Consider the following 26,990-nt stretch of genomic DNA (forward strand, 5'->3'; position numbering starts at 1 on the left):
GCAACGTAGTCGTAGCGAACGACAAAGCAGTAGGCATAGCTGTTGACATGAATATCTTCAATTGATTTGATTGGATTGTTAAGTGAATTGGTGATTTGGTTAAGTGGATTGATTGATCTATGGAACTCGAAGTGAGTGTCGTGCAGTGGATTTAATTAATATTTAAATAATTAATTGCATAAGAAGAATAAATAAATAAAATAAATATTTAATTTATTTTAGAAGAAATTAGAAAAAGTGAAAAATTAGATAAATTAAAGAATTTATTTAATTATAGAAGACTTACTTAACTAATGAAATAACTAAAATAATTAAATTAATTATGGGAGAGTGCAAGAAAAAAGAATTAATTATAAAAATAAAAGTAACTTATAGTAATAACTCACGAATCTATTCTAGATGAGAAAATAATTATTAAGGAGATTTTGTTTTATGAACTATTAAAATCACTCATATATTTAGAAGTTGTAGAAGGTTTCCTATATTATAAGATGTGAAAATTCTATAAATATGTAGCCAATGAATAAATAAATCAAAAAGATTGGATATAGTGGACAATGATTCAATACTAGTGGACTTAGAAGACATTTTAAGTTTGAATGTGTGGCTCCGTTAGAAGTATAGGAAATATTTCACTATGTCAAGTTGTTGATGTGCATAAATTCCATTAGAGGCATTGTATCCCAAATCCAAGGCTTCAAACAATGGAGTTTCCCTATAAATATTTGTTCTCATGCTTTGCTACAAATGTCACATTTTTGTAGATTAGCTTACATCAGATTGCTCATTCTTTTTTTTTTTAAGATTTTCATAAGTTTGGTGCCAAAATGGTTGTGCTATGAGCTTTTAGGGATGGCACACAAGGTTATTGTCAAATTGTAAAGGATATAGTTAGGGGAGCTTTATTCCTAGAAGCGGATATAAAAAGTGGATTTGGTTGTATGGGATGATTAGATTGGTTGGATGTCATGCAAAAAAAAAAAAAAAATTAAATATAGTTGCTCTCTCTCTCTCTCTCTCTCTCTCTCTCTCTCTCTCTCTCTCTCTCTCTCTCTCTCTCTCTCTCTCTCTCTCTCTCTCTCTCTCTCTCTCTCTCTCTCTCTCTCTCTCTCCACACACACACACACACACATATATATGCATGAATAGGTACCAACTATGTCAACCACTAACGATGAAGTTGCTTTCAATATTAATGCACTTCCTATCAAAAAGATATTGTGTGATGAAAAATATTTTAGTGAAAACAAAAGCACTAGTATAATGTAGTTCATGGATCTTGAAATGGTTAGTGGTAACCAAAAAAACCATATGAGGTGAACAAATGAATATGTTCATGTGTGTGTACATGTATGTGGTAGACCTATGTGAAAAACATCAAAGGTTGATGAGAGTTGCATTTCATTTGAACCAAAATCATAAGTCACAAGAGTCGATCTTACTGTAGTTGAAAGTGTTCAAGTTTTAAAAGAGAAGAATGTGGACGTCATCAACATTGTAAACAATTGTGTAGGAAAGCAAGTGACTACAAAGATCCTCTAACTATCAGACTTATAATTACGGTTAGTCAATGATGAATTCGCTAGAAAAGAAAGCAAGATAAATTCAGGTATGTAGGTGATCATGTGCAGGCAGATCCAATTAGTAGTATGCAAACCTAAAAATAAATGTAGGCATATGAATCTATATGCAGTTCATGTGTTGTACTCTCCCCATGTTCACATTGAGAGGGGTGTTAGAAATCATGTTAGTGTTCACATTGGTAAGCATAATAATGTGTTAAAATAAAAGTGAGTTATAGTAGAAACTCACAAATGAATTCTAGTGAGAAATAATTATTTAGGGGTGTTTGTTTTATGAGCTATTAAAATCATGCATATATTTAGGAAGGAGGTTTCATATATCATAACATATGAATATCCTATAAGTATGTAATCAATGAGTAATATAATATTTTTGGTGTATGATATTTGCACTTGTAATGTAGCATTTTAAAAATCAATAGAAACCACTACGAGATTCTTCAAAGATGGATCAATGGTTTTAGCCCCCACCTTTTGTCTCATTAAAAGGTTGTGTTTCTCAAATATGCTCTTGCATGGCATGAGAGTTACGCACATTCATTGGAACTTTGAGAACTGGCACAATCTCCAAGTGGGATGAATTTAAGTGACTACTAAAGAAGCAATTTTATCATATTTGCCATGAAGATGATAGGTTGATGTGGTTCAATTACTCGAGGCAAAGGGAAGGGCTATCCAAACAAGTATCAGCAAGTTTGAGAATAAAGTGGCTCAATTAGGGAAGGATGTTATAGACCAAATAGTTTCAATGAAATACATTGGTGGATATGGTCATCTAAGAGCCTATTTTGATGGCCAAACTGTGAGATATCAATAAGGATTATACAAAAGCACACTACCTCGAGTTAGATGGAAGGTTAACTCTTCCTTCACAAAAAAATGAGGTGACTAACGACTTAGTGGTGAAAAGAATAAAGAGCAAAGCGAAGGTAAGGACAAGAAGAATGAAACCTCAACTACTAATAGTGAATTTCATTATTCTCATTCTAATCAAAATGAGCATTACAAGGAGAGCTGTTGGTGCTCAAATACAAAGTTCGCACGTTGACATAAGGTGGACAATAATGTCCCATGTGAGCAAAGTTATTGAAATTACTCAAAATAGACGAGATTGTTTTGTACCACAAATTATATGGTTGTTCGTGAGGTAAAAGATGGCTCTTGTGATGAGATGAGCTCAATCAACTTTCCACATCAAGCTTCAAGTGAAAAGTAAGTTCAAAGCTCTTTTTTATTCATGTTCGAAAGTAAACCTCCTTCTATATAAGCTTGTCAATAAAGTTTGCTTAGATATTGCAAATCATCTGCATTCCTACTATTAAAGCTGGTTGCAACTTGCAACATGGAATGGAAATGACACATCAAGCAATATAAGTTGAAATTTGCACTCAACCCACATTTTAAAAAGAGTCTTAGAAATGTAATTTCATTGAGATGTTTGTGATTTCATTTTTGGGACCCTCATAAGTGTGGATACTGCAGACCAATTACATTCACACTATTTCAGGTGGCTGCAACGTGTAGTCGATATGACACATATCAAGCAACATAAGTTGTAATTTGGAGTCAACCCGCAATTTTAAGAGGAAGTTGGAAATCTAATTCCATTAGATGCTTATGATGTCGTTTTTGGGAGCCTCATCTTGATGAGAGATGTTAAGGAGAAAGAATCAATATAGACTATATCTGGTTGGATAAAAATATACATTGCACTTTTTATGTTGTAAGTCCAACTTCACTCAAGCTAGAGTTGTTCCTCAATTGTTGGTTGGCTAACAAGAGCAAGAGGGTTGAGGTTGAACCTATGCGAGGGCTTCGACAACAAGAGAAGCTGCAAGGAGTAGGACAACCATGTGCAAAGGATCTAAACTGAATCTCCAACCTGGAGGATTGCACTCTTAGAGGTAACAAGCATGGAACTCAACCATACTTTCTAAAGTTGGGTTGAAAGTATTGTTGCCAAGAAAGGCCAAATGGGGTTTTAAAGAGGGCATGGGAAAAAAAAATAGCTGACTTTTGGATCATTCGAGTTTTGCTGACCAAAAACCTCCCCATGGGTGAGTCAGCTGCAAAATTTTGGTCAAGATGTTGGAACATTGCGATCATAGTCATTTAATGTCATGGGCTGAAGAACCTCCTATAGCAGCAAGTTATAGTAAGAAATCAAACTCATTAAGAAATCGAGCTGTTTGGGCCAATCCCAAGGAAGGATGGGTTAAACTAAATTTTGATGGAACTTCCAGAGGCAATCCAGGGCTTTCTGGGGAAGGAATAATTGCAAGGAACAGTACAAGCACAGTAATTGGCAAAGCCTCTATTCCCCTCCCCGAAGATACTAATAATGTGGCAGAGTTTAATGCACTTTTAAATGGTATTCTCCTTTGCATCGAAATAAAATGCCCCAAAGTTGAAATTGAGGGTGATTCCTCAATTATAATAGATGCAGTAAGCAAAGGGCACACTCCAACTAGAAATTGGGTGCCTTACTTGATAGGACTTTGGCACTTCTAAAACATCTGGAAGCTTTTAGCTTGAACCATATATATAGGCAAGGCAAACAGCGAGGCAGACCACTTAGCTAACAAAGATTGGTGCACAGGGTACTAGATTTGAGGTGGATTGTATTCTTCAGATGGTTGAAGGAGTCGCCCATGGTAGTCAAGAGAGGGCTGAGAATTTCATGGCAGCTCAAACAACTGAGGAGGCCACAAAGGAACCCATTCATTCAGCTAAGAAAATGAAAAAGTTTAATGAAGTCCTATGATTTTTGCATACTGAATAGTATTAAAGCCTAGGATCTTGATTTTTACTGTGTTTAAATCGGCTTTAGTTTTCGGAAATGTTACTAGGCTAGTCAAAATCGCTGTGTTATTTTGAACCTTGTGAGCAGTTTATCAGGGAATCCCTGTGGGCAATTATATAGAATAGGCTCACATTTTACCAAACAGGAGTTATCCTTTTTCAAAGGCTTCATAGTAGGCCATTTCTGCAAAAATGGTCTTACTTGGTTGTTTATGTATTGCCCTTTGTTTCAACTAATACATTTTATGGCTCTTGCCTTCATATTAAAAAAAACAATTTAAAAGTTGCCTTACAATGAAGACACGAGTTAAGAGGTTTTGATTGTCAAAAAAATTGTATCTTTACCAAAAATAGATTTGGGATGATCCGAAGCATTTCAAGGATGTCTTAAAACATAAGTACAAATGACCAAATGAAATAGTAACCAGTTTCAGCAAAACCATCAAAAATGTCATTAACCACAACAATTTGTTCTTGACCATAGCAATATCAAAAACCCCACCATCTAGAAGCAGTGAATTCCCCACAATTTAAGCAAATGTGAAGAATGTCATAAGAGTATGTGAAGAATGTCATAAGAGTTTATAACATTTCAATCTCTTTTCAAAATTTGATCTTCCATTTTTGGCATCCATGAGTCCATACAAGAGGACATGTTTTATTGTAAACACCGCTAAGAGGGAGTGGCTCTCATGTTTTAGCCTTCGTATCATCCATATTGATTCTTGTAAGCATTAGAGCAGAGGTGTCATCCAATACCATCTATATTGACTGTTGTAAGCATTAAAGCCGAGGTGTCACAGTGGAGGCACACTGCAGGCATTTTTAGATGTGTATGCGTAGTCATAGCCCTTTGTAGCCAATGGTGCAATTTTCACATTTGTATCTGATATGAGGAGCAAGATGCTCACTTTTGCGGAATTTATCACCCCTTCAGGGTTTCCCCAAGGTAAAACATGTCTCAATCATTGGGTGTGCTCTCTTTGAATTATTACATCTGTGTTTTATGTTTTTGTTTACGTTTACATAAGAACATAAGAAATTGTCTTAGTGTAACTACATCCATTAAAGGTTAATATACAATGTTCCGTGGTGTTTGCAGGGTCGGCACAAGGATATCCAAGCTGGTGAATGTTAGGAAACTATCTCCAGTGTTTTTTACAGTTCATCAAAAAAATAGCATACAGATCACTGAAGATCAATAACATACTTTAGTGTGTATGCAGCTACGTACACTTACAGGAATGTGTGCCTAAGGGTTAAGATACATAAATTAGAGCATACTAGTGATGCAAGCTTTTGTAAATAAATCTGCACCAAATACAAAATACAAAACTATAAAGACCTGTAAATGGATGCTACTTGCACGTTACCCCTTCCCAAACTTTACTTACTGAAGGTATTGGTGCCAAATGAACACTGGTATGATTCTGTAGAAAATATGAGATGCTAAGGGATTAACATTAATGAGACATAAGTATCAATGTTGCTTATTAGAAATGCATATTCTTTTGTAGAAAATAACATTTTCAACTCATATTAGGCACAATCTTTCTTCATTGGTTTTCAAGATTCCTACACAATTAAATCTCAAATCATGCACCTACAGGAGAAGCAGAAGCGCTGCATAGCTTTGTACATCAAATGGTTTTTCCATAAAACATTATGGTGCTGATTATACTTAGCATTATGAAGATAGCCAATTATTGTGTTTCATATAGTATGTACTTCCTCAAATATGCTTGCATTATCAACTTAAGGTAATTTTTGTGTTTCTTCAGGTGCATGCTCTCGCATATACAAAATGTTACATTGCTCCAGGCATGAATTGCTCCTCATATATACATTACAATTCAACTTTATAGCTTCGTCCAATTGGGCATAAAGGTGACAGAATAAATCGATATGTGCTTCCGTCTCAGCATAAAGCTAACAAACTCTCCAATAATTTGTTGACAAGACAAAAAAGCAAACAGACATCCTGCTGCAAGCATAAAGAAACCAAATCGACAAAAATTGTTACAAGAAATGCAGCCTTGATTACAGAAAAGAAATTTCTAAAATGGCAACTTTACTATTACCACCATGTTATCCTAGAAATGGCGTGACTCAGCTATGCACTAAATTTCACTGTGCCCTTTGGAAGACAACAGTGATATAGCAGGCATTGAAATAGATTGATATATACTGCATATGCTGAGAGATGCAGCATAGACATTCCAATTATGATATATATCTTGAATCTCCCAAAAGCTGGTGCTGATGCTAAATTGATGTCATAAGTGTGGTCAACCTGCAAGGAAATTAATACCATACTACCAAGTAGCAACACGAATCTATAACCATCGAGCAGCAAAATAACTTCAATGAACCAATCTTCGGAAACAGTTTAGTTATTCTGCCCTTAGTCTCAAGATCTCCTTTGCAGTCCTCGTACGAAAGTAGGGCATGTTTTCCTGCAAAAATTCATTACCTCAATTCAAGAGGAATATCATATAGCAATCTCCACCAATCCAATAATTAAATAAACTATAGATCTTACTGGTTTTACCTGAGAGAAACTAAGGGGCAAATCCTGACTATGGAAATCAGCATATTTGATCATAAACACTCCACAATCCCACCTGTCAAAAAGGTAGAGAAATTGATTACTACAGTCAATCAATCAACAACAAGAAAAAAAGTTCAATACTTTCCAGAGTCTATCATTAAAGGAATCTGAAGGTAAAGGAATGCACAAAGAATCCATCTAGAATCACCTCTAAAAATGTTGAAATGACAATTTAATAGGAAAATAGCACAGACAATTCATAAACCACAGAAAATTGCACGGTTGTTTTCCTTCTAAGAAAAGTGCTATTTGGAAAGTAACATCAATTTTCAAAAATGTCTTGAAAGATCAATTTCCAATGGCCCAAAAACACTCAAAGCTATACTATCAATTAAAATTTCAACAAAACCATGAATTTTTCGGTGCACATTCTATGCAAAAAATCTCAACCTTACTATGATTATAAAAGAGATGATAAAAGAGCACTAAAGGATTCAGATTGTGTCAACAGTAATAAGCTCCACTAAGCTAAATCAGCATCCCTGAAAAAAGAGGAATGCATAGAATGGGAGAAAAACTGATAGAAACTCTTGAAAATCAATCCTGACATACCCATTTTCCTGTGCAGGAAGATCTTCAACAAATTCTTGATCCCAATTACTTACATCTAGATCCTGGTCTGTTTTATCCTTTGCCTCATCTGCAATATATTTGGCCTGAAATGGATACATAAATCAATGTCATACCCTACTATTCATATATAGCTACCCCCATCACGTTTCCCCCAACCCCAAACCACCCAAAATTTAAAAAGGAAAAAGTTTGCATGAGTAGGGGAGAAACAGATAATCATTTACCAAAACTTGCAACACACGTGCATCAGTTCCCTTAAGTGAATCCAGATATTGGAACTTCTTTGCCCTCATATCAATGATAGCCAAACACCAGTGTATTTCCTTATGGATAGGTACAAATATCTGCATCAAATAGGGCAGAAACATTAAACAATCAAATATTGCTACCAGTAAAACCAGAAATAAGCAAAATCATTATTACAATATTACCTTGTCACAATCAGTAAGGCTGTATCCTATCTTCCTGTGAGTAGTCCATCTCCTGACAGCTTTGTAATCATATTTTGTCTTATTATAAAGCTGAAAAGCAGAGTGAATAATCAGTTTAGAAAATAAAGACCTTTTTGCATATCACAATCACAATAGATTAGCATGACTTACGTAAATAGTATCAATGGAACAATATTTTCTTCAATAATGGTCCCCTATGGATTACTCAACAGACAAGTCAACAATGTTATAATGCACAAAAATTACAAACATGACAAATGTCCAAATTACTTGTCTGTAAATATTATAGATACTCATTGAACATCATTAATAACTTAATAAGTAGGTTAGAGTATTATGTCTTAGTGTTTGTTTGCTAACAGATCAAAAAATGAATGAATATTGTTGTGACACTTGGTAAAGCAAGAATCAATTGTTTGAGTGGATGTAAATCCCTCTTATCAGACAATTTGTATATCTGTAATTCATGGTGAACAGTGAGATCTACTACAATGTGCAGATCTTACCTTACACATCATCAATTGTATAGTACCCGTATTAAGTCCCCACCCATTTGTTATACAATTGTGATATCCACTTTCTTAAAATATATGGTGTGATATTGGAGTCCTTGGGAGATTCCTCAGTCAATTCTCAATGTTTGCGTTCTACATTGTAGAATATGAACATTTCCTTATTTATTATAGCATATTACACTTGAACTCTATCATTGTAGCAGAGTGGCAGAGCCTTTAGTATTTAATCTAATGTTTTTATCCCTTGGCAATAAAACCGACTGCTGCTAAGGCATTTCTGCACACAAGGGAAGTTTGGTCAAGCCAGGCTATTTTGTTATCAACTGGATTTTCTAAAGAAATAAAAGAGATCACAATTCACTATTCAGCAGATCAACGGTTCAAAAGCTAAGTTGCTGAATCGGGAATAGGAACAGGAACGGGTAAGTGGGTACGAAACGCTGGTATGGCAAAATTGTTTTGGGTGTTCAGTACGTTTTCAGTATGTTTATTGTATGTATGCATATATATGTAGCTGAAAAATAAAAATAAGTTTTTAGAATGTCATATACCAATACATATGCTACACAAAACCATTACAAATTCCAAATTTTGAAACATAACATACTAATTTAAATTCAGTTTTCAATATCTTAAAGATCAAACTATAATCTTATGATAGATCAGTTCTGAGTTCACTAATCAGCACTGTAGGTATTAAGAATATCAAAAAGATCAAACTAGAATCACTAAACATTTCAGAAACATTTCGGCATCTAAAAACGTGAACCCTGGATGTGTTGATGTTTGTAGCTATGGTCGGATTCCTTCTATGGCCGACATAGCTAATAAAATTGTCTAATTGGCCTACCGGCCTGTTGTGACCATTTCACACATTGCCCCATCAAAATGGGGACCCCCCCTTTTTTTTTTTTAGGGTTTTGCTTTCCCTTAGTTAGTTTTTCTCTCTGCTTGCTAGGTTTTGAGTGAGTGAGTGGTTGCCTGGGCTGGCTAGATTAGGGCTAATCTCTAGAAGCTCGTTTTAAGGTTTCTTTCAGGTTGAGTCTAGACTAGTTTTGGGAGGTCGTTAGTTGTCTCCCTAGAACCTTATGTTTGCCTTAATGAAGTATTTCCTTTCAGGAGAATCAGGATGGTGAGATTGAAGAAGAGGGTGAATAGGTCTAAGGTCGGGGTAGGTCTAGTTTGATGGTTTTCTTGTTAGAATCCTATTTTCTTCCAGGTCTGAGTCAATTGAGCAGAGTCAGTAGTCAGAGAATAGATGATAGTTAGTTAGTAGTTAGTAGGTGAATAGTTAGCTAATAGTGAATAGTCAATTGATAGAATAGCAATTAGAGTAGAATAGCAAGAGAAGGCAAAGATTGTTGCCAAGATGTTGTTGTAAAAGACTTGTAAAACTTCATTGAAGAAATGGTGAAATCTATGGGTCGATTCAACAATTTGCATGGTCTTTATACTTCTCAAATTTGATTTCATGTTATTAGATGAGTGGAAGAAATGTGTTTGATTGATGGTGAAATTTGTATATCCATACTACTAGCAGTTTGTTGATTGCAGACTTGCCTTGTGTAGTCAACTGGAATCATTCAGCTTAAGCTTAACTTCAATTGTCGCTTCTTCACTGATATGCATCAACCTGATGGTGTCTATGCTTATAGCGATGATCTGAACATCATAAAGCTTTCCTCCGAAGATCGCACTAACCTTGTGGAGATGGTCCTGGGATGTCAAAACAAGACTTAGTTAGAATTTCACCAAAGGTTATTCATTGCTCCTACATTCTTAGTGTCAGAATTAGATCCTTTCCTCGCCCTCATCCTTTTTTTTTTTTCAAAATCTAGGCCAATGAAATCTTGTGATTCCAGCAAATCAGACGTTCGGGTCATCGAGTGTAAGTCCTCTTGTGATTCCAACAAAATCACGTCATACCACAAAGAGCTTATCCGCGAGTAGAGATCCTACAAAGCAGAACCTTTAAGTCCTTACGATTGATCCTTTTTGCGATATCTTCAGCATTCGGAGACTTTACTCAAAAGAGGATAAGATACCTCTGGGTATTTTATTCTGTGTTTGGTCGTGTACAAAATACACATTAACACGGCCTTAGACAATTATAGGTTTGAGTTATAGACACTTATATGCACCAATGTATTAATCAAATACGATTTGCTTATGTAATAAATAAAGTAATTATTACTTTTGGGCCGACTCGAAAGTCTGCCACCCCTTAATGAAAGAATACGATGCAGACGTGTTCCTTTGAAGGGTGTTGACCCTTGGGGAAGGGCTACCATCGGCGGATATAACGGGGGATTATATCTCCATTCCTTGGTATCGAGTTTGTTAATGCATTAGTAGCTTATGCAAGATAAGACTTCTCTAACCCATTAATCTCCTTTATTATGTTATGGTTTATTCATCTCTGCTATTAGATTATCTGATTTATGCTTTCCGAACTGAATATGTTTATTGTAGCATTGATCATGATTATGATATTGGCATTGGATAAAGATGGATTAGATCAACGACTTGCTTAACATAGTTAAGCATCGATCTAAATGCTATCGGGCTAATAACCCGATAGCATATTAATGTCGATTCATTTATGAATTGGCATTAATAAATACCCCGATAGCATATGTAATGCTATTTGTTATCGGGCTTAGTTCATACCAATAAACATTTATAATCGGGCCATTAACAAAGCATCATAACTAACACCGTTTCAACCGAGTGTTTAAGTATTAAATGTTAGTTACCAAACATAACCAAAATCAGGATGTGCAATATGGAAAGACACTAATCAATAGGTGCCTTGATCGGTCATGTCTAAAAGACATGACCGGTCAAGACATCTATTGACCGGTCTTCTAAAACATATAAAGCCCGACATGAATCATTTGGAGAGGACATATAAAAATATTAATGATCTCTCTCCTTCAGCCTACAACAAAACAATCAGATTATCAGACAATATAATCATATAAAATTCTCACATATATAATTTGTTCTTTTATTGCAATTGAATAAAACTTTACATGGTATCAGAGCGAGGCTAATCGAATCTGAGGCTATTCAATTTATGAATAATTCAAGAACAAAATTATATATTACATCACATTTCCAAAATGGCCAACGCTATTAGATTCGAAGATAGACTCGGAGGTAGCGATGATTTTTCAGCTTGGAAGTTTAGAATCAAAATGATTTTGAGAGAACAGAAAGTTGATTCATATGTTCAAACTGAAAGTGCAGCACCCGAGAATGAACTCGACAAAACAGCATGGATTGAGGGAAATGAAAAGGCTATTAAAATAATAGTTGATGGGGTAAGAAACAACATAATGACCATCATAAAGAAACAAGAGACGGCTTACAAAATGTTAAAAGCACTTGAAAGGACATTTGAGATATCAAATGCAAGTCGTACTCTGGCATTGAAACGAGAGATAAATCATATCACAATGAACAAAAAGGAGACAATCAACTCCTACTTCATGCGAATATCAACCCTAAGAGATGAACTTGCAACCCTTGATTATGAGATCCAGAGTAAAGAATTAACACTCATTGCTCTAGATGGGTTGCCCAGTGGATGGAATACATTTGTCCAAGGCATTAATGCGAGGTCCAAATATCCTAAGTTTGAAAGGTTAAGAGATGATTGTCTCCAAGAAGAGTCGAGATAGAACAAAATTGGAATAAAACAAAAGAACATAGACGAAGACCTTCAAGTCCTAAATACTAACGCAAATAAGAAAAGTAAGAAGAAGCAATTTAGGAAAAGAAAAAGTCATCAAGGCAAGAACACTCCAAAGAAAGACCTATCACATATTCAATGTTATAGGTGTGACAAATTCGGACACTATGTTGTGAAATGTCCGGAGAGAGCCAAACATGCCACATTTGTCAAAGTAGGAAAATCCAAAAGGGAAGATGACTTCAAGAACTATGTCCTCTACTCAGCACTCACAAGCCATACAACAAACAAGTCTAACTCATGGGTGATCGACAGTGGTTCATCCAAACACATTACTAGTTTTAGAGAAGTGCTAGGCTCCATGATAGAGGAGAATGATGAGGAAGTGACCATCAGAGATGATTCCTCACATCTAGTCAGAGGAATTGAAACCTGCATCATCAAATTAAAGACAGGCATGTCATTGCAACTTGAAGGAGTACTATATGTCCCCGGCATCAAAAGAAATCCAGTCTCCATATTAGCACTAGAGGATAATGGATACAGAGTGACCTTCATGGAAAACAAGGTGTTGGCTTGGCCGAGAAATTCTACCATCAAGAAAGCTAAAGTCATTGGACAAAGACAAGGCTATTTGTATGAGCTATACACAGAGCCCAACTTAGCCTTAATTCATGAAGCCACAAATGCAAATGAGGTGTGGCATAAAAGACTAGGCCACCTGAATTATAGGGCTTTATCATCTATGGGAAATCTTGTCACAGGTCTACCTAAGTTGAAGCAATATCATTCAGAAGCGTGCAAGGGATGTGCCCTAGGTAAAAATACCAAGGGTGCCTTCCAAAATAGTACTAGGAAGACAAGCAAAATATTAGAATTAGTTCATTATGATGTATGTGGACCTATGTCCGAACCCTCTCTAGGGGGATTTTTGTATTATGTAATATTTGTTGATGACTACTCTAGGAAAACTTGGATCTACTTTCTGAAATGTAAAGAATCGGAAGAGATCCTCAATAGGTTTAAAGAATTCAAATCATTAATGGAGAACTACTCAGGAAATAAAATTAAAACCCTAAGAACTGACAATGGGGGGGAATATACTTCAAAATTATTTAAAGATTTTTGTAAAAATTCAAGGATTAAGAGGGAGTTAATAATACCTTATAATCCTCAACAAAATGGGGTAGCTGAGAGGAAAAATAGGACTATTGTAGAAGCTGCCAAATTCATGATCTTTGATAAAAATCTAAATATCAAACTTTGGGCAGAAGCAACTAGCACTACGGTATATATACAAAACAGATGTCCTCACTCCCACCTTGAAGATAAAACTCCTGAAGAAGTCTTCACCAAAATAAAGCAAAATGTCAGCCACCTTAGGATATTTGGGTGTCTTGTCTATATACATGTACCTAAAGAGAAAAGACTAAAACTAGAACCTTCTGGAAAAAGGGGAATACTTGTAGGATATAGTGAAACATCCAAGGCCTATAGAATTTATATACAAGGTCAAAGAAATATTGAACTTAGTAGGGATGTAATCTTTGAAGAAGACTTGGCCTTCAAAAGAGCCCAAAGTACAATAGAACCTGAAATCTATATCCCTACTCCTAACATAGAAGAAGATCCTACTCTTGAGCTTCAGAGGGAGAATCCTGAGGAGACTATAGGTGAAATTCAAAACCCACCTAGAGAAAAACTCAAGAAAAGACCACTATGGGCCACCAAGACTGTAACAGAAGCTCAGAACTTTGTTGCTCCTTCAGGAACCTTCAGGGAAAGTAAAAGGCCTAATAAATTCACTAGCTATGTTGCCCTTATGAATGATCTCTCTAAAGTTGAACCAAACAATGTATCAGATGCACTTGAACATCAAGTATGGAAGGATGCCATGTCTAAAGAGTATCAATCCATTATGAAGAATGATGTTTGGGAGATTGTTCCTAGGCCAACTAAGAAATTTGTTGTTTCATCTAAATGGCTTTTCAAGATCAAACATGCTGCAGATGGCAGTATTGAAAAATACAAGGCCAGATATCTGTTATGTTGTTAATGCTCTAAGTCAGTTTATGTGTGAACCTAAGGAGATACACCTGGTGGCAGTAAAACATATTATGAGATACTTACAAGGTACCCTAAACCTTGGTCTTAAATATGAGAAAGTTGATATAGATCTACACGGATTTACAGATTCAGATTGGGTTGGCAACGTGACTGACAGAAAAAGCACTTCAAGGTGTTGTTTCAGTTTAGGTTCAGCCATGATATCTTGGATCAGCAGAAAGCAGTCTTCTGTAGCTCAAAGTTTCACCGAGGCCGAATATATTGCAGCTTCTATGGCTGCCCGAGAGGCAGTATGGCTTAGGAAGTTGCTTGTGGGATTGTTTGGAGAACCTATGAAACCTACTATTATTCATTGTGACAATCAGAGCTGCATAAAACTTTCAGTAAATCCAGTATTCCATGACAGGTCCAAACATATTGAGATCCCATACCACTATGTACGAGATATGATTGACAGGAATGCAATTCAATTAGAATATGTTTGTACAGGAGATCAAACTGCAGACATTCTGACCAAACCTCTTTCCAGAGTGAAGATTGATCACTTCAGAAAAGGTTTAGGTATGATAGAAAGGTAATCTGCTTTGTACATAAGATGTTTAATGTGTAAACTTCTTTTGTCATGTTGGGACATTTTGGGTTTCACCCCCTGCGTTCATATCTAAGAGGTGACAATCTCTCAGATTATGAACACTTGTATGCAGACATCATAAGGTGATGATCTTATGATTCTCTAAACCAGTTATCATGTTGGATCTCTAGTATGTCATGGATGTGCCATGATGGTGTTGTGGTAAAACATTTGTATAAAATGTTTGTGCACATATCACAACCTGGATAAGATGAGAATTTAACCATCCTCATATGTTTATCCGTAGTATTGCGTGTTTAGGCAATACTAATATCACATGTTCAGGTGATATCTTGTCATAATGAAATGATGAATCTTCTATATCACATGGTTAGGTGATACTCTATGTCACATACTTAGAGTGATGTTTTATATTTGTATCTTGTGTCCTGATGGTACCTCATATCATATGTATAGATGATATATATTCTTGGAGACTGACATTATTCTGGTTATGAAAGAGAAATGTGATGCAAGTTACTTTATCTATCTTCCAAAGCTAAGAGGGAGTGTTCATGCATTCGTAGCTTATGCAAGATAAGACTTCTCTAACCCGTTGATCTCCTTTATTCTGTTATGGTTTATTCATCTATGCTATTAGATTATCTGATTTATGCTTTCCGAACTGAATATGTTTATCAGATTGTAACATTGATCATGATTATGATATTGGCATTGGATAAAGATGGATTAGATCGACGACTTGCTTAACATAGTTAAGCGTCGATCTAAATGCTATCGGGCTAATAACCCGATGACATTATGAATCGGCATTAATATGCTATCGGGGTATTAACCCGATAGCATATGTAATGCTATTTGTTATCGGGTTTAGTTCATACCGATAAACATTTATAATCGGGCCATTAACAAAGCATCATAACTAACACCGTTTCAACCGAGTGTTTAAGTATTAAATGTTAGTTACCAAACATAACCGAAATCGGGATGTGCAATATGGAAAGACACCGATCAATAGGTGCCTTGATCAGTCATGTCTAAAAGACATGACCGGTCAAGACATCTATTGACCGGTCTTCTAAAACATATAAAGCCCGACATGAATCATTTGGAGAGGACATATAAAAAATATTAATGATCTCTCTCCTTCAGCCTGCAACAAAACAATCAGATTATCAGACAATATAATCATATAAAATTCTCACATATATAATTTGTTCTTTTATTGCAATTGAATAAAACTTTACAGAGTCAACACACAATAAGCAGATCGAATACACCTAGCACAGCATAGAAGACAAGCAGGTCGCCAGATAGTTGTGCTCGGGGGAAACAATAACAGTATATTGTCTATGGTTGGGAGGGCAACACTATGTCATTGCCTGTGGTTAATCAAGCACACCTAAAACAACATGGTATTAGAGCCAGGTTACAATCCTGGGACCTGTGAATCGCGTATGCAGTGGCTTGTCGTGCAAGTTGAGGAATCTGTGCTTTATATTACCTTCGGCAGCGAGAATTCCATCTCGACGACACAGGTGGAGGAGCTTGTGCTTGGCTTGGAAGCTTCTCACGCAACCCCTCAATTGTTGGATTGGGAACGTATGATGGCTGAAACCTCTAAATTTCCTACATACTCTGCCATGTCCCCTTTAGGATATTTTTTAAGGGAAATTAACAAAGGCCTTTGCGCAGCACAACATCGATACGGAACGACAAGGAAAAACAGAAGGTTTACAATACCATGTTCTATGTTCCCTGGCGATGTGAACTGGACAGACTGAGGTGCATAAGGATGATGAGAAATTGCATTCAAGGGACGAAGAACTTGATGCATCCTATGAGGAAGTGACCCAGGCTGAAGAATGAAGTCACAACTTTCTACCTTGGACTAAGTTGGCAACGCATAACTAGAGACATCTCTCAGTGAGGAAGAACCTATTCAGGTTGACCTTTGCAATCAGTTTCTTCGACCAGGAGGTCAAGAGATTGATGCAAGAACTTGGGCTTCAGAGAGCCACATCATCATGAAGACCTAGTAGATCCTACCATGTACAGCCAGCGGACTGGATTGTTGATACTAGACCAGATATTTGCTATGTTAGAGTGTAACTGATCAGAGGAGCACCTCTGGTTGTTGCTTCAGTTTGGGGTCTGCTTTGATGACTTGATGTAGCATGAAGCAGTCTTCAACGACACTGAGCACCGCAAAGGAAGAATATATTGCAGCGTGTATGGCAGCTCGAGAAGCAGTGTGGCTTCAAAAGCTCCTTGCAGGATTGGTTGAGCAATCATTGGAGCTGACTGCTATTCATTGTAATAATCAAGTTGTGTGAAGCAATCTGTCAATCCTATGTTTCATGACAGATCAAAGCATGAGGAGATCAAATATCACTATATTAGAGATATGGTGCAAAGGAATGCTATTCAGTTGAAATACACTAACACTGATGATCAGACAGCTGATATTCTCACCAAGCCTCTTGCCAAAGTGAAGTTTGAGCATTTTCGAGACAAGCTTGGATTTGTACAGAATGAAGCCATTGTTGAGAGGGAGTCTCAGCATCACTAATTTCTTGAGATGTACTATAATGCATTCTTCTTTGCGAGAGAAGTTTGATGTGCAAGCCCTTGTTAATGCATCCTTCTCCGTGAGGGAAGTTTGAGGTGCAAGCCCTTGTTAATGCATTCTTCTCTGCGAGAGAAGTTTGAGGTGCAAGCCCTTGTTAGTGCATTCTTTTCTGTGAGAGAGCCTTGAGGTGAAAGCCCTTGTTCCACCCTCTGGAAGTAGCCATGGTGGATCCACCCTCTGAGTAGCTATGGTGGATGTCATGTGACAGACTGCATGACTTAGCACTTGTGTTTATTCACCCTTTGGGAGTAGCCATGGTGAACGTCATGATGAAATGACAACATCACGTTGAGTGATTCCGTGATGAGCACTTGTGTTTATTTGCATTTCCATACATGGGAGTAGCCATGATGGACCCACCCTCTAGGAGTAGCCATGGTGGATGTCACTATGTGACTCAGACATCGAGAAGGATTCATCGCTAGCTAAGAGGGAGTGTTGATGTTTGTAGCTATGGTTGGATTCCTTCTATGGCCGACATAGCTAATATAATTGACCAATTGGCCTACCGGCCTTAGACAATTATAGGTCTGAGTTATAGACACTTATATGCACCAATGTATTAATCAAATACGATTTGCTTATGTAATAAATAATGTAATTATTACTTTTGGGCTGACTTGAAAGTCCGCCACCCATTAATGAAAGAATATGATGCAGACATGTTCTTTTGAAGGGTATTGACCCTTGGGGAAGGGCTACCATCGACGGATATAAAGAGGAATTATATCTCCCTTCCTTGGTATCGAATCAACACACAATAAGCAGATTGAATACACCTAGCAGAGCATAGAAGACAAGCAGGTCGCCATGTAGTTGTCCTTGGGGGAGACAATAACAGAATATTGTATATGGTTGGGAGGGCAACACTATGTCATTGCCCGTGGTTAATCGAGCACACCTAAAACAACAGGATGTACCCACAAGAGATTCGTTTCAGAATCTGATTCTGGTTGTTTTGTACCCGAAATCCCCTGGAAAACCCCACGATTCAGCAACTTAGTTCAAAAGACTTGTTCACAATGGGTCTAAAGAATCCTGTGCAAACCAAAGCACCAGAACAAATTATTTATATACGAACATTAAAGACCCTAAAGTAAGTAAGAATCTCAAATATCTAATCACATTTTAGGGAGCTTAAGAGTTGCATGTGGGCACGGTCATATCAGAAACCACCACCAAAAGAATCAAAAAGAAATCAAGAGATGACTAAGCAGTGTGGAGGTTGCCATTTAAAGAGGGCAGTGATTGGGAGGTGTTTCAGTGGCAACCAAAAAGCTGTTTGAAGCAAAGGCTAAGATCTTGCTCATGAGCTGGTGGCTATGCAGCACAGTAGCATATAGGTAGCAACAAAGCGCATTTTGAATGGACACCAAGCAAGAAAATCAACAAGAGCAAGCAAGGCAGCAGCTAGAAGCAGGTGGCACCTAAGAGGAGCAGCTAATGTGCAGCTCAAAGGAACGATGATTGTGTGTGCGTTAAGGATATAGCCTCATTCGGATTGAAGCAAGTAATATATATATATATATATATATATATATTGACATGTTGCAAATCTCATCACAGAATTATCCTGATAATTATCGAAATCGGAAGACATGGATAGTGACTGTCATCGTCATCCGATGACAGTCGAAGTAGTTAACCCGAGCACCGTAAACAAACCCAAGCACCGTAAGGAAGTCGAGCATCGTAAATGAAGTTAACTAAATGGTGAACGATATACGAAGAGTCGTGTTCCCATAGGGTCGTGACTCTACGTGGCATAAGCCACATAGAAGTCATGCCCCTACGTCGACATGACCCTTCACTCCTCTATTTATGAAACGGCATCGACACTTGCTGCAAAGTGAAACTAATAACCGTGGCAATTTCACGAACCAGCAAGTTGTCGATGTTATTATAGGAGGTTAATAAATAGATTTATACATATATAAATCAGAGGTAAACTTATTCATTGCAATGATCTCATTAAAGTCTATCCTTACTACATATTATCAGACTATTGTCTTCTCTATCTCTGATCTAGATTCCTTAACGTGGTATCAAAGCCAAGTTGGTAGAGAAATAATAAAAATAGTGACACCTCTTTTCTAAAAATTCAGACTTGCATTCAGAATCAAAGGAAAAACAATCATGGTGAACAGTGTTAGAGTGGAGGATAGACTCGAAGGCACATCCAACTTTGTCTCATGGAGAATTCGAATAACGGAAATTCTTCAAGAACTCGAACTAGATGCATACATAGAAGAAGACACTCAGATGCCCGAAGACGAGCCAGAGAAAACAACCTGGAAAAGACACAACAACAAGGCTAAGAAAATCATAATTGATGTTGTTAAAGATCACATTCTCCCAACCATCTCAAAACTAACCACATCTTATGATATGTTCAAGACCATTCAAAACTCATATGAAATAAATAATGCAAGCAGATTGCTCTCTTAAAAACAGCAATTAATGCATATCTACATGAACAAAGGAGAAACAATCACATCCTATTTCATGAGGATTTCAGAGTTGAAAGACCAATTGTCAACTATTCGTAATAATGTAGATGATATGGAGCTATCTCTAATAGCGCTTAAGGGATTACCATCCAGTTGGGAATCCTTTATTCAGGGCATTAGTGCTCGTCCGACACTACCAAAATTCGATCAACTCAAGAATGATTGCACTCAAGAAGAATCTCAACTAATCACAAGAGGATTGGGTCCAAACAAAGAGGGAGAAATTCAAGCACTACATGCTAACACAAGCAACAAAGGGAAGAAAAGGAAGTTCAAACGGAAGAGAGGAAATAATCATAAAAGCAGAGACTTCTCTAAGATTCAATGCTACAAGTGTGATAAATTTGGACACACTCATGGGTTCTGCCCAGAAAGAAAGAAAGCTCAAGTAACCATAGCTGAAGTCAAGGAAGTAGAGAATCCTCTATTTTTTTTAGCCTTATCAAGCGAACTAAACTCAAACAAACATATGTGGATAATCGACAGTGGAGCATCATGACACATAACCCAATTTAGAGATCAATTTGAAACCTTTGAAGGCCACTCAACTGAAGAAGTCACAATAGGAGATAATTCTACCTATCCAGTGAAAGGAATTGGGACCTGCTCAATTCAATTAAGAACAAGAGTTACATTACAACCGAAAGATATTCTTTTTGTACCAGGTATCAAAAGGAATTTGGTCTCTATTCCAAGACTAGTTGATCAAAAATATAGTGTCACCTTCCATGAAGATAAAGTTCTACTCTGGCCTAAAAATTCTAACATAAAGAATGCTATTCCTATAAAATCTAGAAATGGTAGTTTATACAAATTATGTAATACTCAAAAACAAGCACTAAATCATGAAGTATCAAACTCTAACGAAATTTGGCATAGAAGATTAGGGCATCTTCGATTTAGTGCCCTACCTTCTATAGGAAAGATTACTATAGGATTACCCAATCTAAAATCTGACCATGTTGGAACTCGTAAAGGATGTGCTCTAGGGAAGAACTCAAAAGGGTCCTTTCCCTCAAGTGAACACAAATCAAAAGTTGTACTAGAACTTGTCCACACTGATTTGTGTGGTCCAATGTAATTACCATCACTCGGGGGATTCTTGTAATACGTGATATTTGTTGATGATTACTCTAGGAAAACTTGGATCTATTTCATAAAACTCAAAGAATCAAATGACGTATTATTGAAATTCAAAAAATTTAAATCCTTAGTGGAAAATCAAACTAGGAAGAAAATAAAGACTCTACGATCAAATAATGGGGGTGAATATATCTCTGAAAATTTCAAAGAATTCTGCATTTCTGCTGGGATTAAGAGGGAGTGCATTGTACCTTATAATCCTCAACAGAATGGAGTCGCAGAAAGAAAAAACAGAACCATCATCGAAGCCGCTAAAGCCATGATGCATGATCAAAACCTACATATCTCATTTTGGGCTGCAGCCTCAAATACAGCTGTGTACATTCAAAACAGATGCCCTCATTCAATCCTAGAGAATATAACACCTGAAGAAGCCTTTACAAGGAATAAACCAAATTTAAGCCATCTAAGAATCTTTGGTTGCCACATGTATATTCACGTTCCTAAAGAAAAGAGAACCAAACTAGAACCCTCTGAGAAGAAAGGCATATTTGTTGGCTACAGTGAAACCACTAAAGGATACAGAGTCTATATTCCAGGACGAAGATCTATTGAAATCAGTAGAGATGTCAAATTTGAAGAAGATGCTGCTTATAAACTCTCTCTAAGTGCAGAAGATGATCTAACCACAGAATCAGATGAAAATCTTACAATTGAGAATCAAAGGGAGAATAGCATAGAAAATCATTAACTTCAATCACCTAATTTCGAGAATGCTGAAAATCCTAACAACAAGAAAAGACCACTATGGGCAAGAAAGATGATTGAAGAAAATAATGTGTAACCTGATGAAATCTTCAAAGAGAATAAGAAAACAAGAAGTCAATCATGCTATGTTGCACTCATGACCGAACTTACAAAATCTGAACCATCAAATGTTGAAGAGGCCTTCACATGTCAAGCTTGGAAAGAGATGCAATGATCGAGGAATACCAATCTATCTTAAAAAATGATGTCTAGGACATTGTACCTAGACCAAAAGACAAATCAGTTGTCTCATCAAAGTGGTTATTCAAAATCAAATATGCACCAGATGGTAGTATTGAAAAACGCAAAGCCAGATTCGTTGCCAAGGATACTCTCAAAAGGTTGGAATTGATTACGAAGAGACATTTGCTCTAGTTGCCCAATAAACCATCATTGCCATTGCAGCTTCCAAAGGGTGGAAGATACACCAAATGGACGTAGAGACCACATTTTTTAATGGTGTTATTGAGGAAGAAGTATATATAGAACAACCTGAAGGCTTTGCTGCACATGATAAGAATCTCTGTGTAACTCTTGACCGTAAGGAAGTCGAGCACCATAAATGAAGTTAACTAAACGGTGAACGATATACGAAGAGTCATGTTCCCGTAGGGTCATGACTCTATGTGGCTTAACTAATAACCATGGCAATTTCACGAACCAGCAAGCTGTCGATGTTATTATAGGAGGTTAATGAATAGATTTATACATATACATCGGAGGTAAACTTATGCATCGCAGTGATCTCATTAAAATCTATCCTTACTACATATTATCAGACTATTGTCTTCTCTATCTCTGATCTAGATTCCTTAACAGTGTGAACAATGCAGAAGAGCATCAGACCTACCATTTCAATAAGGCTAGAAGCAGCAATCAAGTTTGTCCCTGTCCTGTCAAAGCTTCTATAAAATCGCAGAACACAATATTGGGGTTAACACAGTAGCATGCCTGCCCACCCACTTGAGCAGGTCATTGGGCTTCTTGGATGTGGTCATGAAGTTAAAATCCCATCCTATCTCCTTGGTGGTCATTGTGTACTGTAAGGAACAACATGGATCTGAGCCAGAACATGTAGCATAATTTGATAGTTCACTTTGTATTCATAAAAATCTAAGGTGAATGTATGTGCTGTGTATGGAAAACTAACATGAAATTTGAGATGGCAACACAATCTTAAGTATTGATGTTGACCACATTTTTTAATATATTTACCAGTGTTCCATGATGATGCAAGTGGGGCATCCCCAACACATACCCATCAAATGGAAACATCTCTTTTTTGGGAATTATGACCTGCCCCGACAGCTTGCACTAAAAAAGGCCCAAACAAACTCTAAAAAAGAAACGGTTTAAAAAATGTAATGTCCCCTTCCTAGGAAACTGGTAGTATGATGACATTCAGCCATTTCAGAGGGTTCCCGCAGGCTAATGAGTTAGGGTTAGGGAGCTCTTTGGGGTTTGGTGATCGTTTGGTCCAATTAATCCAGCAAGAATTGCATTTTGACTTTTCTGGTGGGGTTTCAAAGAATTTGTCCACTTTTACTATTTTTAGTGACAGTCTCGACACTAACTTGGTCAGTTGACAGAGGGTCTAACCTGGGTTAGTCAGTGATTGCATTTAATGATGTCATTTTGGCAAGTAATGTTGTCTAAAGGTATTGTTTTAAGTAACGTTAAAGGTATGAAAGTTAATTTAAACGTTATTTCATTTAGTAATGTAACTTTGCATGGGCGCCTAGGGGCTACAAGGAATTGTTTTTAACTGGTAAATAAAGCGCTTCCTAGGGGTGGGCGCCTACATGGGCGACATAAGCAGATATTTAAATTAAATTAAATATTAGAAACCCTAAAAGGGAGTATGAGTTTTGGAGAAGTGTAAATAAGGCCCTTGAGCTTATTTCAATCATTCATGCATTCAGAAAATTGATAACAGCACCCTGCCGGTATGAACTTGTTCAACCTAAGGCTTTGTGAGGACGAAAACTTTCACAGAGGACATATACTTCAATGGTCAAAGATCCTTCCTGGTAGATTTGTTGGTGATTTCATCCAAAGACTACATCCGGGCTTCATTGATTAAGATTTCAGTTTGCATCTTCAGATTTTGAGCATAGAAAATAAAGGATAGATTTGTGGCGACAAGGAGGAGACATTGGAGGCATCTATTGCAGACTTTTCACTTCATTCCCTAGATGCTCCCTTCCTATAGCTGGCCATACATCCTCCATGTTGAGCGTGGACTCCCTAAACTTGGGCGTCTAGGGTTTTGGGCTGTTTGGTGCTGCAAAGGAGACAACTCAGGTTGCAATATTATATGCCATCAGTTTGGAGGAGGAAAAGTTTCCTTCTTGTGCTTTTTGACATCATTTTCAGAGCTCAGTTTGCTGGTTTCAGACACATATTATAGTTATTTTGTAACAGCATCAAATGGGTATGTTGGCATTGTGATTTAAATGTATTTTAGCCATCTGGATTTTATTGGAATTGATTTTATATTGGTGTCCACAAATTGTAATAATCTGATATTCATGTCCAGTTGTGGGTATTTTGAACATTGTGCTTTTGCATGTTATTTTTATATATCAGTATTGCAATCATTGTTTATCGCACTATCTACTATTTCTATATTGTGAGCTTTCAAAGCATCAAAACCAGAATTCAGGAAACAAAATCCAAAAAAAAAGTTAAAGGGTGTATATTACATAAACACCTTTTCCAGATTTAGGGTGTTGCATTTAAAGAGAAACAATAGTAATAAACCTATGCAAAGAAAAATAGTGTTAAGAAAATCTTGCATACGATAGAAAGATATAATGACAAACTCACAGTATATGAAGAGATTTCACCTTAGGGAACCCTTTCACAAACAGCACTTGCTTATGTATTAACTCAACCATTAACAATACAATAAGGTACTTCTCACTTGTGTTTAAGACTATTCCATGTGCAAGTATTTATGGACATATCAATAGAGGAAAACACTAAGCAGTATTAAAATGTGATGAGCATAAACCCTGGGCTGAAAAATCACCCATAACACCCACATATAAGTTATAACCCTTTATATTCCCTAGCCAGGGCACCCAACCCCAAGTCCCACTAGAAATGGTAGAGTGTACATAAGGGGTGTAGAACATGCAGCATATACAAGACATATCTAACAGCACTAAGGTTTTACCATAGAATGGATTTTGTGCTTTTAGCCTAAGTTAGCAATTCAGTTCTGGTTTGAGTATACTAAACAAGAAATTGGGTTTAGGCTTGATTCAGGTACAGTGTTACAAGGTATATAGGAACTAGATTCAAAATACTACATAACATGCATATAAAAAACAAAAAATATTACATTGATGTCAATTATCAATCGCAAATGTCATAATTGATATTCATTGATCATATAAAAATATAAAAAAATCATCAATTAGTGCCATATGGATCTTCATAAAGAGAATTATCATCATTGGCATTAGATGATGTAGGTAGATTATGAGAACCACAAGGAGTACAACTACCACTCGCACAAAAAGTATACTTGGCTATTTGACAGCACAAAAAAGAAAAAGAAATAAAGATTGTCAGGCAGCAGAAGCATCCAAGTCAGCTTGCTCTAGCTCTACATGCCACAACTCCGTTGCCCTTTCTTTGTGGTCATTCTGTTTATGCAAAAGGTGCAAATTGGAACAGGCATAAACTAACTCCTGTCTCTTCTGATACCAAACAGTTTCACTTTACTTGGTGGGTGGAGTGTATACACCAATTCCACTCAAATGAGTACAAACTAATGCCCTATTGAGTCAATGTAAGAGAGATATAATTACAAAATTATAAATGGAACTCCAAACTTGAAAAAATAATTTCAAAAACTAAACAAAATACAAATTTAAAATATTTTAAATTAAAAAAAAAATCAAAATTACTTGCAATATAATTTTGATTGCATGAGATTGTAGGTGTTGGAATATTTGGCCATGGAAGTACCACCAATTGTAAGCATACTTCTTATACTTCTCACAAAGAACAAAAATACTTTCACCATTGGAGTGTAACAAAAATACTTTCACCATTGGACTGTACAGAATGTACAAAAATCAGAAAACTCATTCACAGCTACATCCTCCAAATCAAGATCAAAGAAGCATCTAGCAAATGTTAACTTGTCAACTTCACTAAATTCCACATCTTTGTATGGTGTCACCCTCGACAAAGAATAAAGCTGTTGTAATTTGGAGTCAATGCAAAGGCAAAAAAATGTAGTAGGGCAATCATTTTATTCCATTGCTCAACAAAAATTCTGTGCACTTATTTCAAAACAAAATGCTTCAAAATTTTGAACTTTCTTATTTCTGATGTCTTCACCTTCTCAATCATTGAGTTAATACCACCACATACCTCTGCCGACCAGGGGTTATCCATGTCAATATAATAAATCATACTCATGATGGGCCTGATGAAAGTAAGAAGATAGTCCACTCAATCCCACCAAATGTCATCTAAAATCATCTACTTAATATTTCTTGTCCTCTCAATGTTGGATAGTCTCCATATCAACTGAAGTTGGCTAATGGCTATGCTAGAAAGTATCACCTAAACCTTAACAAGTTATCTGAAAGCAATTGCTGGAGGCAAATTTAAGCATAACAAACTACTCAAAAATTAAATATAAAAACTTAAAAGCAAAGAAGGAAACAGACTTAAATATTAAAAATAAATTACAAAACTAAAACATATCATGGTTCATAGACTTCATGAGTCACCAAGTACTCACCTGTAATGTCCCCACTTTGAAATAAAATTTAATAATAAATAATAAATATAAAAATAAAATTCACAAGAATAAAAAATAAAATTTAAAATTAAAATATAAAAGAATATAATTAAATATAATTAAAATTTAATTAAGTTAATGAATGGTCAAAAGACATGGAATGAAAAGTTGTTACTCCCTCAAACATGAGATATAAAGGAAGAAGATTAACTCATTTGAGAGGGGAGAATGGTGGAATAAAAAAGTGCAGAAATGATTGTGAAAGGCTGTGTCCCTTTCAAAGGGCGGAAATAATGAA

At 36.4% G+C, this 26,990-nt stretch overlaps 1 protein-coding gene across 1 annotated transcript in view; it reads right to left on the bottom strand.

Moving 5' to 3' along the window:
* Positions 1-6,113: 6,113 nt before the first annotated feature.
* The window catches only part of LOC131038494 (ubiquitin-like-specific protease 1A), a 59,865-nt gene continuing 38,988 nt past the window's right edge, over positions 6,114-26,990 (bottom strand). The window contains exons 5-9 of the mRNA XM_057970931.2: positions 8,001-8,090; positions 7,794-7,913; positions 7,549-7,652; positions 6,937-7,009; positions 6,114-6,841 (exon numbers count right to left, since the gene is read on the bottom strand). Of these exons, the coding sequence (XP_057826914.1) occupies positions 6,779-6,841; positions 6,937-7,009; positions 7,549-7,652; positions 7,794-7,913; positions 8,001-8,090 (450 nt within the window). The 3' untranslated portion in view covers positions 6,114-6,778. The remainder of the gene's footprint in view (positions 6,842-6,936; positions 7,010-7,548; positions 7,653-7,793; positions 7,914-8,000; positions 8,091-26,990) is intronic.

This window comes from Cryptomeria japonica, chromosome 10 (assembly GCF_030272615.1).
Source record: "Cryptomeria japonica chromosome 10, Sugi_1.0, whole genome shotgun sequence".
NCBI lineage: Eukaryota > Viridiplantae > Streptophyta > Pinopsida > Cupressales > Cupressaceae > Cryptomeria > Cryptomeria japonica.